Source organism: Rhipicephalus microplus, unplaced genomic scaffold, assembly GCF_043290135.1.
Source record: "Rhipicephalus microplus isolate Deutch F79 unplaced genomic scaffold, USDA_Rmic scaffold_393, whole genome shotgun sequence".
NCBI classification, from domain to species: Eukaryota; Metazoa; Arthropoda; class Arachnida; order Ixodida; family Ixodidae; genus Rhipicephalus; species Rhipicephalus microplus.
The window spans coordinates 50092-63891 of NW_027464957.1; the positions used below are offsets into that span (position 1 = coordinate 50092).

Here is a 13800-nt window from a genome sequence, read left to right on the forward strand (position 1 = left end):
ATCATGCGTAGCGCTATTGGCGAAAGAGAAAAGAAGCGCGCCGAGAGCGAGCGCGACGTATACACGCGGTCACCTAGGAGTCTGCTAACAAACTGGAGCGCAAACCGACAGTGGAACAAACGTCGCCTCTAGAGTGCATCGCACGCAACGAGGCACCCTAGTCTCCATAGTGGCAGCACGCAATCAAGTGAGCGCTCTTGAAATGAAGAGCCCAGTTGCGCCTCTAGCGGAGCAATGAGCATTCCGTCCACACCACCGCAATGACGAGACAACTTCCCAGCAAAAGGAACGAGCTCCTGAAAATGCAGAAAACTACGTGCCGTGAAAACTGGCGCAAAGTAAAGCGGTGAAAGTTCTAGAGTCGATCAGGGTGAACTAAGACCTCTAGTCCTAATTAGGTAACCATCGTCATTACCGTTTGGAGGACAGTCTTCATTCTGATCATTATATGGCATTATCCTCTTTTCATTTGCAATTACCATCATCATCAACATACCGCCCGTTATCGTCATCTTTTTGATATGCTAACGTGCGGTATCATAAGAAATGTGTTTCTACGGCTACTATACTGCTACTACTACTACTTCTGTACCTGTTGCTGCTGCTGCTGCTAATACTAATAATAATCAAGCGGTATGAGCCCTGGGACAGGAGAGCAAGAAGCACGAGAACTGGGCAGGAAAGGAAAGAAGGATGTAATTAGGAATACAGCAGATTAAGATGAATGCCAGTTCGACAGAGAAGCTATAATGCTGTTCCGTTCTTTTAGGTAGGAACACTGCCTTATTTTTTTTGGTAGGTGTAACCTTAAGAGACAAGAAGAGAGCAGAGTGGATTAGGGGACAAACGGGGGTTAAGGATTCATAGTTGAAATAAAGAAGAAGAAATGGACATGGGCCGGGCATGTAGTGCGTAGACAGGATAACTGCTGGTCATTAAGGGTAACTAACTGGATTCCCAGAGAAGGGAAGCGGGTTAGGGGGAGACAGAAGGTTAGGTGGGCAGATGAGATTAAGAAGTTTGCGGGTTTAAATTGGCAGCAGCAAGCACAGGACCGGGTTAACTGGCGGAACATGGGAGAGGCCTTTGTCCTGCAGTGGACGTAGTCAGGCTGATGATGATGATGATGACTGCCTTATTTTGGCGCAGCCGGCCATAAAATCCAACAAGTGGGTAACATTCTTCGTTGACGAGGCCCACGTGGACAAGATGATCTTTTCTAAGTACCAAGTTCAAAATGAAGCAGCGGTGGAGCTCCCTCGTGAGCTCTGCTCGGAAGAACTCGCGAAACTTGATGCAGGAAAGCCAGCCGTGAACACTACTGCCATATGACAGAAAGGGACCGTAAAAGTGAACTTGCGTGTGGCGACCTTCTACAGCTTAGTCCTTGAAACAGCACGTCCAAGAGACCCTGGATCAAGGTCTTGGACAGAAGAGGTGAGCCTCGTTTTGAAATCTCTTCAGCTGCAGCAGGAACAGACTGTGCAACAGAACCAAATATTGACATCTCTTATAAGCTCTCTAAATCCTGAGGAAACAGTGCCTAAATTCGTAGAACGCTATGTCTTCATGTCCACAATGTTGGCTTGAGTTTAACGAATATACCGATGAATGAAACAGGTGGCTCTAGGATTAGGAGAAAATCACTAACATGCGTGTTTACTTGAGAGGTTTTGCGCTCAAGTGGTATGAAATATGCATTAAGGAAGACAATGGTGACTCTTGAAGTTATTGGAAGAAGGAACTTTCGACCGCATTCGGAAGCAATCCAGTATATAGACGGAGTGCAGCACTTATTTCAAGTCGAAGCAAAGCTCTCTTGTCGAGTACTTCTTCGAAAAACGCCGTCTTTTGAAGTTAGCTGAGCCTTTGCTTCTATCTACGGCCGTATAGTAGCATTATTAACGCATGAATTACACACTAAAGTATTGAAGCAGGTAAAAATATGGTCATCTGAAATTTTAGATGACAGCCTGGGGTGTCTCCAGAACATACCATCAACTTCGGAGACAAGCATAACCGCTAATTAAAGCAGCTGTTTCATACAGAGTAAAGCAGACTGGTCAAGCCGCGATCAGCGAGAAGCAAGCCACCTCGCAAGTAGCACGCCTAGCTTGACCTGGTGTGCTCTAAGAGGTGGAGTGAATAATATCGACACTAAAGCTCAGGAGGATTCGACAGAAAAAGAAATAAATAAATGAGGTTGTATAGTCCCACGCGATGGCTCCAAATGAGACTGTTTATTTACGTTGCTCTAGCTATACTTCACATTCCAGTCAAAATAGGAAACAAGCCGATGAGGGCTCTCGTAGACAGCGGTACATCTGGGTCCATTATAAATGCCAAAATGGTGGACGCACGTCGCGTGCATAGTGGGAGAGTCCTACGGGTGTAAGGCTATGATGGAAAAGTAACGTTACATGATCAGTGGGCCTTTGTAGACATCGAGTTTCAGGGTCAGCAATTAGAGAGCGAAGTGTTGGTGGTAGAGGTGGTGACGTATGACTTTTTCCAAGCAAGACCAGGTATAAAGAAATTAAAGATCGACGAATACTGGGACGATGTGGTTCTAGTCGAGGCCACAGCAAGAAACGAGACATATGCAGGTGGTCTCTCAAGGTTGATGGTACGAAATAACACCGAACAATCCGAAGAAATCAATGAAGTGAAGCTGCGGGAAGGCTCCTAGCAACTGGTTTTAACTGATGTTCTGTATAAAGTCCCACCAACACTTGTTTCCAGAGTCCTTTATTTGTTCCACGATATCCCGGAATCTGGAGGACATGACGGATCTGGCGCACTTACAAGAAATCGGTCAAGAGATTTACATGGCCTCACATGAAGAAAAACGTCAGTCAGTACGTTCGTTCCTGCCATGTGAGTAAACTACACAAAGTCAAGTATAAACAGCCCACGGATGCTATGGTACTACCTTGCTATTCGAACGTTCCTTTCGAAGAAGTTCACGTGGATTTCGCCGAACTAAATAAGAAACAGGAAGGGGTCAAGAAAACGCAAGCTTTTCTTCTGGCCATGGATGAATGCACGAGGATGGTCGTGGCATGAGCAGGAAAAGAAGATACAACTAGCGTCATAGTCCTCCTCGAAAGAGACATGTTTAAGATTACGCGGTGAATCGTATGCGATAACGGCCCTGCGTTCAAGAGCGACAAGCTAGCAACATGGGCTCGAGATCACAGTATATCGATAAAGTTCTGAGCTCCTTACCATCCCGCAGCGAATGGTCTGGCAGAACGTGCCATACGAGACGTGAAACAGTAAATCAAGATGCCCGATAGTTATCGTGTTGGATGAAAATGTTTTTAGAAGCCACCGTGAAACGTCATAATTGATCCTATACGTGAAGGGCTTGTGGTGAGTAGCTTGGGGTAATCGTGAGAGGCTTGGGGTGCAGTCCATAGTACGCTTCTTCAGAAGAAACCCCTAATCTGCAGGCAGACCATGAGTCCGGACTCTTGGAAAACATCAACATCGTCGAGGAGAAGCAAGATAAATCATGGGAGGAGAGATACCGAAAACAAATGAAACAGAATTTTGACAACAGGTATCGAGCAGACATGCTAGACATTCAAGTCACAGACCACGTACTAGTGAGGAAAGGAATAAGAGGTGACAGTGCAAAATTCTATGGTCCTTACACTGTGACCAAGACAGCTACCTAGATCGGAATTTTGAAGACTGTCTGGAATCTGGTGAACGTGGATCAGTTAAATGGGCTTCAGTTGGAAATGTGTTCAAATATTACCCCAGGAGGGGTACTAAAAGAAACCGGGAAGGGTGAAATGGTATGAGCAGAAGAAGCACGAGAGCCGGGGCAGAAAAGAAGGATGAAGTAAGAAATAGAGCAGAATAATATGAACGCCAGTTCTATACCGAAGCTATATTGCCGTTGCGCTTTTTTAAGTAGGAACACTGCAATTCATAATAATAATAATAATAATAATAATAATAATATTAATAATAATAATAATAATAATATAAATAATGCATCACTGTACACAACCATGAGAAATACGAAGAAACAGGCCTGTCTAAATTTCTGAAGACTTGTGCGACTAGGTCCCGCAGAGCGGGTTACAGCGATTTGTTTCCAGGGCTACGAACTTATCTTTGTTTCTTCAATGTTAAAGGTAATATTACTAATAGTATCACTTGAACTAGTGAAACGACGATGCCACAGGGTAGGCTGACGGCTTTGCTGTATATGTTTTACCACATGAATCTCTCTATAACACACAAAAGTGAAAGTTTCTGGTGCACAATCGGTATCGCGATAACATACAGTTTGAGGGCGATGGTGCAATAAATTACCTAAACGTCCACATAGGATTGCATGAAACATCTTGCTCCTCTTAAAGCACATCGCACAATGGGAGTGCGTCAGCCCCCATAGACATTGGAAATGTGGGTAAACAACGTGGGAAGTGCTGGATAAACAATTTTCAGTTTCGTAGCAAGGGCGAGCTAATGAATCGGATAACAAAAACAGTGTGTAAACCTTACGCACACCTTTAATAAGCGTGCGCTCAAGTATTGAAGGCATTATGGTGCTAAATTATATTTATTTTTTTGACTAAGCTGCTACATTAATAAATTTGATGGCATTTAGCCTGGTGAAGTCTCTAACAGGAACATTTGAAATCAGGTATTTAAGGTTATCATTTATATTAATAATCATAAATAGGCTTGTTAAGAGCTCTAATATGCGTGTACGAGCAACGGCATGCCGTAGTGAGCATTGTATGCTTCCTTTAGCTTGGGGTGGTCCCTGTTTTTTGTACAACGTTGCAACTGAGCACATCAACTCTGGCCATTACTTGTTGAATCTGAAGCCTAGAATCCGATATGGCGCCTTTCATGTAGATTCCGCTGCAAGTATGAAGCGAATATTTATTATAGTGCAATAGTAAAATAGCAAGCCACGTGTCATAAGTAATGAATAAAACGCTTTTCACATGGCGGTAACTACATGAAAGGTTTTAAAGGTGAACTCGATGGACCCAACAATGACCCATCATAAACCGCCATCCGGCGTTTTTAGCAAACGTAGCGCAGGTACATGTGAACAATGGGAAACGTCTCTTAACAAGAAAAGAGGTTAAAAAAAGGCCGTTAAGCAGAAAAAAACCAAATACCAAGTCACGTTCTCGAAACATTAATAATTAAACACCCATCAATCACAGAATATTACAGAAGAAAAGGTTAACAAGAACAAAGTGAAAGGTTGTGGTGCAGAACATAAAAAAAGGACCGCAACACCATACGACCGGTAAAGCGGCACCGCCAGCATGCTATCACAAAGTTCGCTGCGCCGCAGACAGCGGCTAAATGCCAAAAGCATTGTCTACCTGTGGTGCAGACGCATTTACACGTGCGAGTAGGCATGTCAAGGTTTATTTACGTGAACAATGAACGATCCCCAGTGCTTCGTCCAATCATCGTGGCTCACTTGGTGGAGATGCGTGGATATTTGTGTGTGTATGTCTATCTACTGTACGGATCAGGTTTCGACGCTGAACATCTCAGTTGAATAAGTTTTAGCGAAGTCACTAGGTGACGAGTGGCCCCAAAGCGAATGCCCTTTTGTTTACCCGTGCGGCACCGCACAAGTGGCATTGGGGTAGTGCCACCTTCTCTGCTGATGTGCCGCAGGCGTAAGGTGATTGTAGCGTGACTTTTCTCATGTTTTGCTGCTCTGTGGATGTATTGATACCTCATTTACGAAAGGTTTTTGCGCTTAGCGTGGTTTTTGCTTCCTCCTGAATCAGAGCCATCCCCCCTCCCCCAAAGCAATCTGCGCTTGAAGGGCCGCTCACCGCTCAACACGCCCCATAACAAATTTTAGTTAAACCATGGAAGTTGTGTGCCCAAAAAGGAGCATAATGCCACAAATTTTTTCAATCAGTTATTTACGAACTGAGGAAACTGTTTTTTTTTTTCAAGCTTGTGAGACGAGGATGAGGGCGAGCTAGAAACTCTTGCCGTTCGCCGCTCGTGGACTTTGCATGTCTTCCCTATTCTCTTCGGCACCTGAGCAAGTTGTTACGTGTGCATTAAGTCCCCGAACAAGCGAAATGCCGAACCGAAGACATTAGTGCTCACTCGTTTGGGGACACTGGTTTAGACGCAGTACAATAGATGAGCGTATTGAGGGCTCGAACGCACAGGACCATTATTTTGTTTCCAGGTCTGGCTTGTGCTCGATGCGTTAACCACAGGGACAAAAACGCCTGCAAAACGCAGGCGCATTAGCCCAACATTGCGGTGCAATTCACGTGAAAAAATGAAAAATACAGGCACATATTTCTTGTGTTTCTTCCTTTATTTCAAGCTTTATAAGCTTTATTTATCTATTCGAGCAAGAACTTACACAAACTGCACATGTAGTGAAAAATATTTTCGCCATGTCACATGCTGCTGTTGGCCACGTAAGAGCGCAGTCGTCTACGTAGAGCGCCAACGTTACAGCACTAACGTCTATGCGTAGGGCAATTCCTACGTCTACGTCATGCACTCAGCCTCAAGGCGCGCGCCCGCGAAGAGAAGGAAAAGCAGCGTTCATCTTCAAATTTGACCCGTTTCCGTGGCGCGTAGCGTTGAAACTTTTGGCGAACGTGAACGCGAACACCCTATATATGCATTGCGATCGTCATCTCGAAATTGTCAAATCACGTGAGTGGCTTTTATTATATGCTTTCAATGTCCCTTTAAAGGCCAACTACGGTGATTTTTTACTGTATCATGATAACGGTAATATTATGTTTTCCAAGATGCTCTTCTCACGCGGCCAATAGCTAAAATGCTCAACCAATTAGAAAATAGTATGTAATTACCAAAAAATTGTGATACCAAAACCCAACTAAGTGCACTTCTTCGTGTGACGTAATCATTAACCCAAACCTGCCTGATTAGTGTTATGCCCCCCAGATGGCACTACACTGTCCACACACTCACAAGTTCAAGCAAGACGAAATGAGAAGTTCAAGTAAGACTGGAAATTAAACGACGTGGCATATGCAGACTTGCTTTCGGAGCACACGGGAATACCCCTATTTAGGGTGTACAGGGATACTTGGGATAGACTTTGTGTGAGTGCAGGGAAGCTAGCAGCAAGATAAATTTAAGGAGCGATTGAGAATAATGAGAGAGGAGCATTGGGATAGAAAAGATTTCAGCTACTTGCACATGAAGAATATTGATAATAAATGGAGGAAGCGAACTCGAAAATTGTCAAGCAAGTATCTAGACAACAACGCAACACCAAGCCAAAAGAAAACATTGGTTAAGAAGGAGGTTAAAAAAACAGAGAGGGGCACGTGGAAGATGGCAATGCTAACGAAATCATCACTGGAGACCTACCAGAATATTAGGCAGCAAATTGCAAGGAAAAAAATCTACGATAAATTTCAGGGTAGTTCTCTGCTCTTCGAAGCTAGAATCGGAGTATTGCGGACCAAGACGTACCGAGCAAAATACGAAGGCACATACACGGTATGTAGTGTGTGTGGAGAGGAGGCAAAAACGGCTGAACATTTGAGGATATTCTGTAAAGGGCTTCGCCCTATTCTCGAAAATATTGTCACCAAGTTTTTCGAATCATTGGAGTTTAGGGACAGTGAAGGCAAAAGAAACTTTAAACGGGTAAAAATAACCGTGAGGAGTCTAACGTATTGGTGTCTACAATAGAGGCGCGACTGAAATACAATCCTTAAATATACAGTGATAGTACTTAACTTTATGGCTAGGGGGCGTGAGCCGCCACCCGATATAAAGGCCACAGCCGGATACATCTATGCATCACTTAGTCCGCTGCGATCGGCTAAAATGTTTACGCTATTATGGCGAAGGTATGGTGACTCGTGTGTGGCTCACAGCGCACCACTTGTCACACTGTAAAAATGTTTACACCCAAAAGGGTGTAAATAGGCTTGTCCTAAGGGTGACACCCTAAGGGTGTTAACTAAGCACCTTACAAAAATAACGCTTTTCAATGGGCCCTTAAAATAGGGCGTACATGTAAACAAACTGTAGGGTGTTACAAAAACACCCTTTAAAAAGGTGCTTTCAACGCCCTTCACTTTTTAATACCCAATGAACAGGGTGCGAAAAGAGTGCACAAAGGTGTTATGTGCCAATGGCAGGTGCGCCAGTATTTTGTTCGAGTGCACTAATAGATATCAACATGCACTGATTACCCAGTACTTGAATAAAGCGGTCCAGATTGGCGATGGTGTGCCACCAGTCTAGCTTCACTTATAGCGTGGGACAAATATATATATATATATATATATATATATATATATAAGGGAAAGAAGTGTATACCTAAGGGCTCGTTTTTCCGTGTTTTTAACACAATAATAATGAGATATAACAGACAGTAATGCCAAGGAATGTACAGGGGAAGTTATTAACATTAATGGAATGTAAATAAGAAGAAAGAAAAGTGGATGAAAAAATTACCAACTGTAAGCAGGAATCGAACCTACGACCTTCGAAAAAGACGAAAAAAGAAAGAAAAGAAAGAAAGTAAAAAAGAGGAAGAACCACTGTGAACACTGAGAACGAAGCCAACTGTCCGTCTACATCCACCTACGGTTCATATCACGTGCTGTTCAGTTCTTGGCTTGTGTCGGGCCACCCAAGATTGTCGCCGCGGTGCCGGGAGGGTCCGGGACGGCGTGCCTAAAGAAAGGGGTTTTTTCGTCTTTTTTCTCCTTTTTTTCCCCTTCTTCCAGTTCCCTCTCACTCTCGCAAACGTCTTTCAAGGCGAGAGGGACGCGGCAGCAAGGAAGTTTGGAAGCTCATGTCAGTATAACTCATCCCCTGATGAAGGGAGGTCCCCTCCCGAAACTGTTGGGAAATAGATATATTTATCCTTGTTGACAACGCTCCCGTTGTGCCATATCCCATACCTATATATATCTATATATATATACATAAGAGAAATTTATACCTAAGGGCTCGTTTTTCCGTGTTTTAACACAATATAATGAGATCTAACAGACAGTAATGCCAAAGGAATGTACAGGGGAAGTTATTAGAACCAATGGAATGTAAATAAGAAGAAAGAAGAAAGAAAATTGGATGAAAAAATAACCAGCCGTGAGCAGAAATCGAACCTACGACCTCCGAATAACGCGTTCGATGCTCTAACCACTGAGCTATCACAGCGGCCTTCCCTCCATCCCCTAGGTTTATATGTGAATTTAGAAGTAGGAGTGACAGTTAGCGCCATCTATAAGCCAAAGAACGAGTGTGAAAACACTCTTATTCGCATGTTTGGCGTCACGTAGCACGTGAACTTATTATGAGCGGGCAGCTGATTAATTGTCCCTCTTATACAACCTAAACACACCAAGTCTGCCAGTACGAGACCCTCGTTCAATGAAATAAGAGAAACAAGTGTATACCTAAGGGCTCGTTTTTCCGTTTTTTAACACAATAATAATGAGATCTAACAGACAGTAATGCCAAGGAATGTACAGGGGAAGTTATTAGAACCAATGGAATGTAAATAAGAAGAAAGAAGAAAGAAAAGTGGATGAAAAAGTAACCAGCCGTGAGCAGGAATCGAACCTACGACCTCCGAATAACGCGTTCGATTCTCTAACCACTGAGCTTTCACAGTGACCTTCCCTCCATCCACAAGGTTTATATGTGAATTCAGAAGTAGGAGTGACAGTCAGAGCTATCTATAAGCCAAAGAACGAGTGTGAAAACACTCTTATTCGCATGTTTGGCGTCACGTAGCACGTGAACTTATTACGAGCGGGCTCGATGAGCAGGTTCGATTCCTGCTCTCGGCTGGTTATTTTTTCATCCACTTTTCTTTCTTCTTTCTTCTTATTTACATTCCATTGGTTCTATTAACTTCCGCTGTACATTCCTTGGCATTACTGTCTGTTAGATCTCATTAATATTGTGTTAAAACACGGAAAAACGAGCCCTTAGGTATACACTTGTTTCTCTTATTTCATTGAACGAGGGTCTCGTACTGGCAGACTTGGTGTGTTTATGTTGTATAAGAGGGACAATTATTCAGCTGCCCGCTCATAATAAGTTCACGTGCTACGTGACGCCAAACATGCGAATAAGAGTGTTTTCACACTCGTTCTTTGGCTTAGAGATGGCGCTGACTGTCACTCCTACTTCTAAATTCCCATATAAACCTAGTGGATGGAGGGAAGGCCGCTGTGATAGCTCAGTGGTTAGAGCACCGAACGCGTTATTCGGAGGTCCTAGGTTCGATTCCTGCTCACGGCTGGTTATTTTTTCATCCACTTTTCTTTCTTCTTTCTTCTTATTTACATTCCATTGGTTCTAATAACTTCCCCTCTACATTCCTTGGCATTACTGTCTGTTAAATCTCATTAATATTATATATATATATATATATATATATATATATATATATATACTCTTCACAGTATATGTATAATTCGTGTTACAGAAAACTAAGCCTCGCTGCAATTGCATATTGTATTCAATTATTAGACGAAATAAAACTCATTTAGAAGTTGGTGCCATTCCTGCATGTATAATTTTTCTGCCACACAACTTTGCCAGCATACGTGTAACATGTTGACGTGCACGCATCGCACGCCACCATCTCCTAAAAGGGAATGGCACGCTCAACAAAGGAAGCACTGCCCAAACAAAACACAATCTGTAGTAGACAGGCAGACGCTGCAGTGGCACATCAGTTATGTCACTTCCGCCGGGCAAAACTGAACGTCACACGCACAATGTTGCCATTCATTCTTGGCAAGCGAAGGGAGCGTTGCAAGTCAAAGTATTAAATTCATTTGAAAAAAATCTTCGAAACTATCAAATTTCCAATCGGCATGAATGGCGCAAACCTCCTAACTACGTGCCCAATAAATTCGATTGAGATCTATTGACGGGAAAAAAATTGCCGGAGTTGCGCTTTTACAATCATTTTTTCCGCTGCCTCGTGGATGTGAGGCACTGTAAGTTTTCTGCAGCGCACTTGGCTTTGCATTACTTTCGTGTTCGGTTCATCTTTCATTAGGTGGTGACACAGTCTGATGACGAAAAAATATGGCGAGGTGTGGCGTATTAATAAAGCTTCACATAATAACGCCATGACTGGGTGATTTCATCAAGCATTTACTCGTTTTCATGTCAGCTGAGCCCAACAGCAACGGCAACTTCTCCTGTTTGATGACGCATCTAGGCACCTTGAAACTTAGATGCGGGACGAAGTAACTCCACTAGCTTAAAAAGCAATATGAAAGGGCGGCTCGATTTGAAGTAAAGGCACTAGCTATACCTAGCATATAGACCCGGAAACAAATACGTGTAGTATTTCGCATTCGTGGCATAGGTGTGTTTAGGCAAACACGATCGCAACACGGAGGTGATAATTGTGCACACACGCTATCAAAAGTCGGGTGTAAAGAGATGAGGCCGCTGCAGCTTGTAGTGAAAATACTTTGATGCAGTATAACGTTCCTACACAAATTGAAGGATGAGGACACAGCACATACAAAGGCGTGAGCCTTCTGATGATCGCTGTACAGGCGAGCCATGCGCTGCCATTACTACCAGTTCAAGCCCAGCAGATCGTTTTTCTCCCCCTCTCCCCAACCTTTTACGTGAGGCCAAGCAAGCAGCCAGCACGTTTCCTTTACGCTTACGAGCCGAGGTCATTAGCTGCACTTCACACACTTTCACTCACACATAAAACTGAAGAAGAGGTGGATGGTATCTCTGTGCTATGGCTTTATGCTGAACCTCACGAAGATGGCGATGGCAAAGGTGGGCACAGAGTGCCGGTGTAGTTGCTAGCGCTCTTTTAGCTGTGGAGTTTACCATCAGTTGAGTTGCTGCGAGAATAACACCAGGCTGCTAGATTGGCTATATAATATAATTACGTTATAAAGAGAGGTTGGGGCTCGAGTTTGCAAACGTATCAGGCGGTCGAGAGAAGTCGCCCCAAAATTCAGTGATATGCATACACTGTTAACGTAAGTTCTCAGTACTAGAGCACTTCATTTGTTTTGACTAACTACACTAGGGAAATATCACTTACTGGCACCTTTGATAATGACAGCGAATGAGCGGATGGGACTTATTCTCCCTTGACTTCTGCAGAATGCATGGGTATTGCATTATATAGCTGTCGTGACAGTGAATTCTTTTGTGATATCCTATTGAAAAGACGAATAGTCCGAAAAAAAAACGTTTCTCACCATGTCGTATGTGTAGCTGCTGTTGGTAGTGAGTAGCGGCGGTCTTTTCAGCATGGCTGGCTGAACAACCCGGCAGTCCTCGAAGGTGTTGTCACCTTCCAGGTAGTGACTGATGATCACTACAATGCTGGGCGTATAAGAATACCTGCACATTCATACGAAGAGGACGGTCAGAAAGGTTGATTGATTGATTAATTGATGTGTGGGGTTTAACGTCCCAAAACCACTGTATGAATATAAGAGACGCTGTAGTGGAGGGCTCCGGAAATTTTTACCACCTGGGGTTCTTTAACGTGCACCCAAATCTGAGCACACGGACCTACATTTTCGCCTCCATCGAAAATGCAGCCGCCACAGCCGGTATTTCATCCCGTGACCTGCGGGTCAGCGGCCGAGTAGCTTAGCCAGTAGACAACCGTGGTTGAGCGACAGTCAGAAAAGTGACGATATTTACAAATCTGTTGAAGTCACGTTGGCTGCCGTGGTCATCACGAATGCGTCAATGCCAATATTTTCTTTTTCTTTGCTAATTGATCAAATCATACCACTATAGCATATATACCCTAGTGGCACGACCGACAAGCCACGTCTGCTTTCTAGGTGGCCCAAAACGACACGAAAGGCTGCTAGGATTCCTCGCGGCGCCACTGCGCCTTTTCATGTGAGCTAGCTTGTGCCGGCTGCGTGTTCTCTCATTAGCCTGGGCAGCCCGGGAGTCAGTCAGTGCTTGTGCAGGGTACATGCCTGAGATTGGCGCGTTCAGACAACGTCACCTATAAAGAAACTTCTTCAGGGCCAGGAAGCTCTACCACATACCTCAATGAGGCGACAGCGCTTGTTGCGTTGTGCGCTGTGGTGCTGCACAGTGCAACCAACGCCGACATGCCACGGCGCGTTTCCATCGGCGTTGCAGCCCCTGAAGCATTACTGCGCTTCGACAAGAAAAAGCGAATGTTGCATCCTTCCCTGTGTGCCATCGCGTTGTTAGAATATTGATGATTGCTGCTTGTTCTTGGGTTAGTGTTCTTCTGTGAGTTACAAGACTGCAAGCAACTGCGTTGCCAAGCCAGTGTTGTGAAAACATTTCTGAGGAAATCGTGAATCTGGGCCGCTAGTGAGCGTATCCGGATTTTTGACTGACCAAGGCACGTGGAAGACATAGATACGGGCTTTCGTTAGGGATAGTGTCAACCCATTAAAGATGCCAAAGTAAATGCGCTTCTTTTAATTCATTTCATGTGTTGTGTTACATATAAAATCGTGTTATGCCCTGTCACTTTTATCCCATGCGCGTTTCAAAGTACGCGTTAAGACCATTACAATAAGAGGGAAGCGTAATGCTGTTGGTTTCTTGTCATTCACAAATGTTGGAAATGATTTTTAGCCAGAGTGATATAGAAGAGAGGGCCAGCGACGGCCGGAGGGAGGTCTAGGGTACACAAGACGCGCTTTTTTGTTCCCCAAGTTCGTTCTCATGCTTATCAACCAGAATTCTTGCGAAACGCGTACCGCTGTCGTGTGGGCCGTGTAAGAAAACGAGACTTATGAGCGTGTCTTGCAGGAT

At 44.0% G+C, this 13800-nt stretch overlaps 1 protein-coding gene across 1 annotated transcript in view; it reads right to left on the reverse strand.

The window, feature by feature from the left end:
- The window catches only part of LOC142794266 (uncharacterized), a 50079-nt gene that overhangs the window by 10754 nt on the left and 25525 nt on the right, over nt 1-13800 (reverse strand). The window contains exon 4 of the mRNA XM_075885874.1: nt 12237-12381. Coding sequence (XP_075741989.1) covers nt 12237-12381 — 145 coding nt within the window. The remainder of the gene's footprint in view (nt 1-12236; nt 12382-13800) is intronic.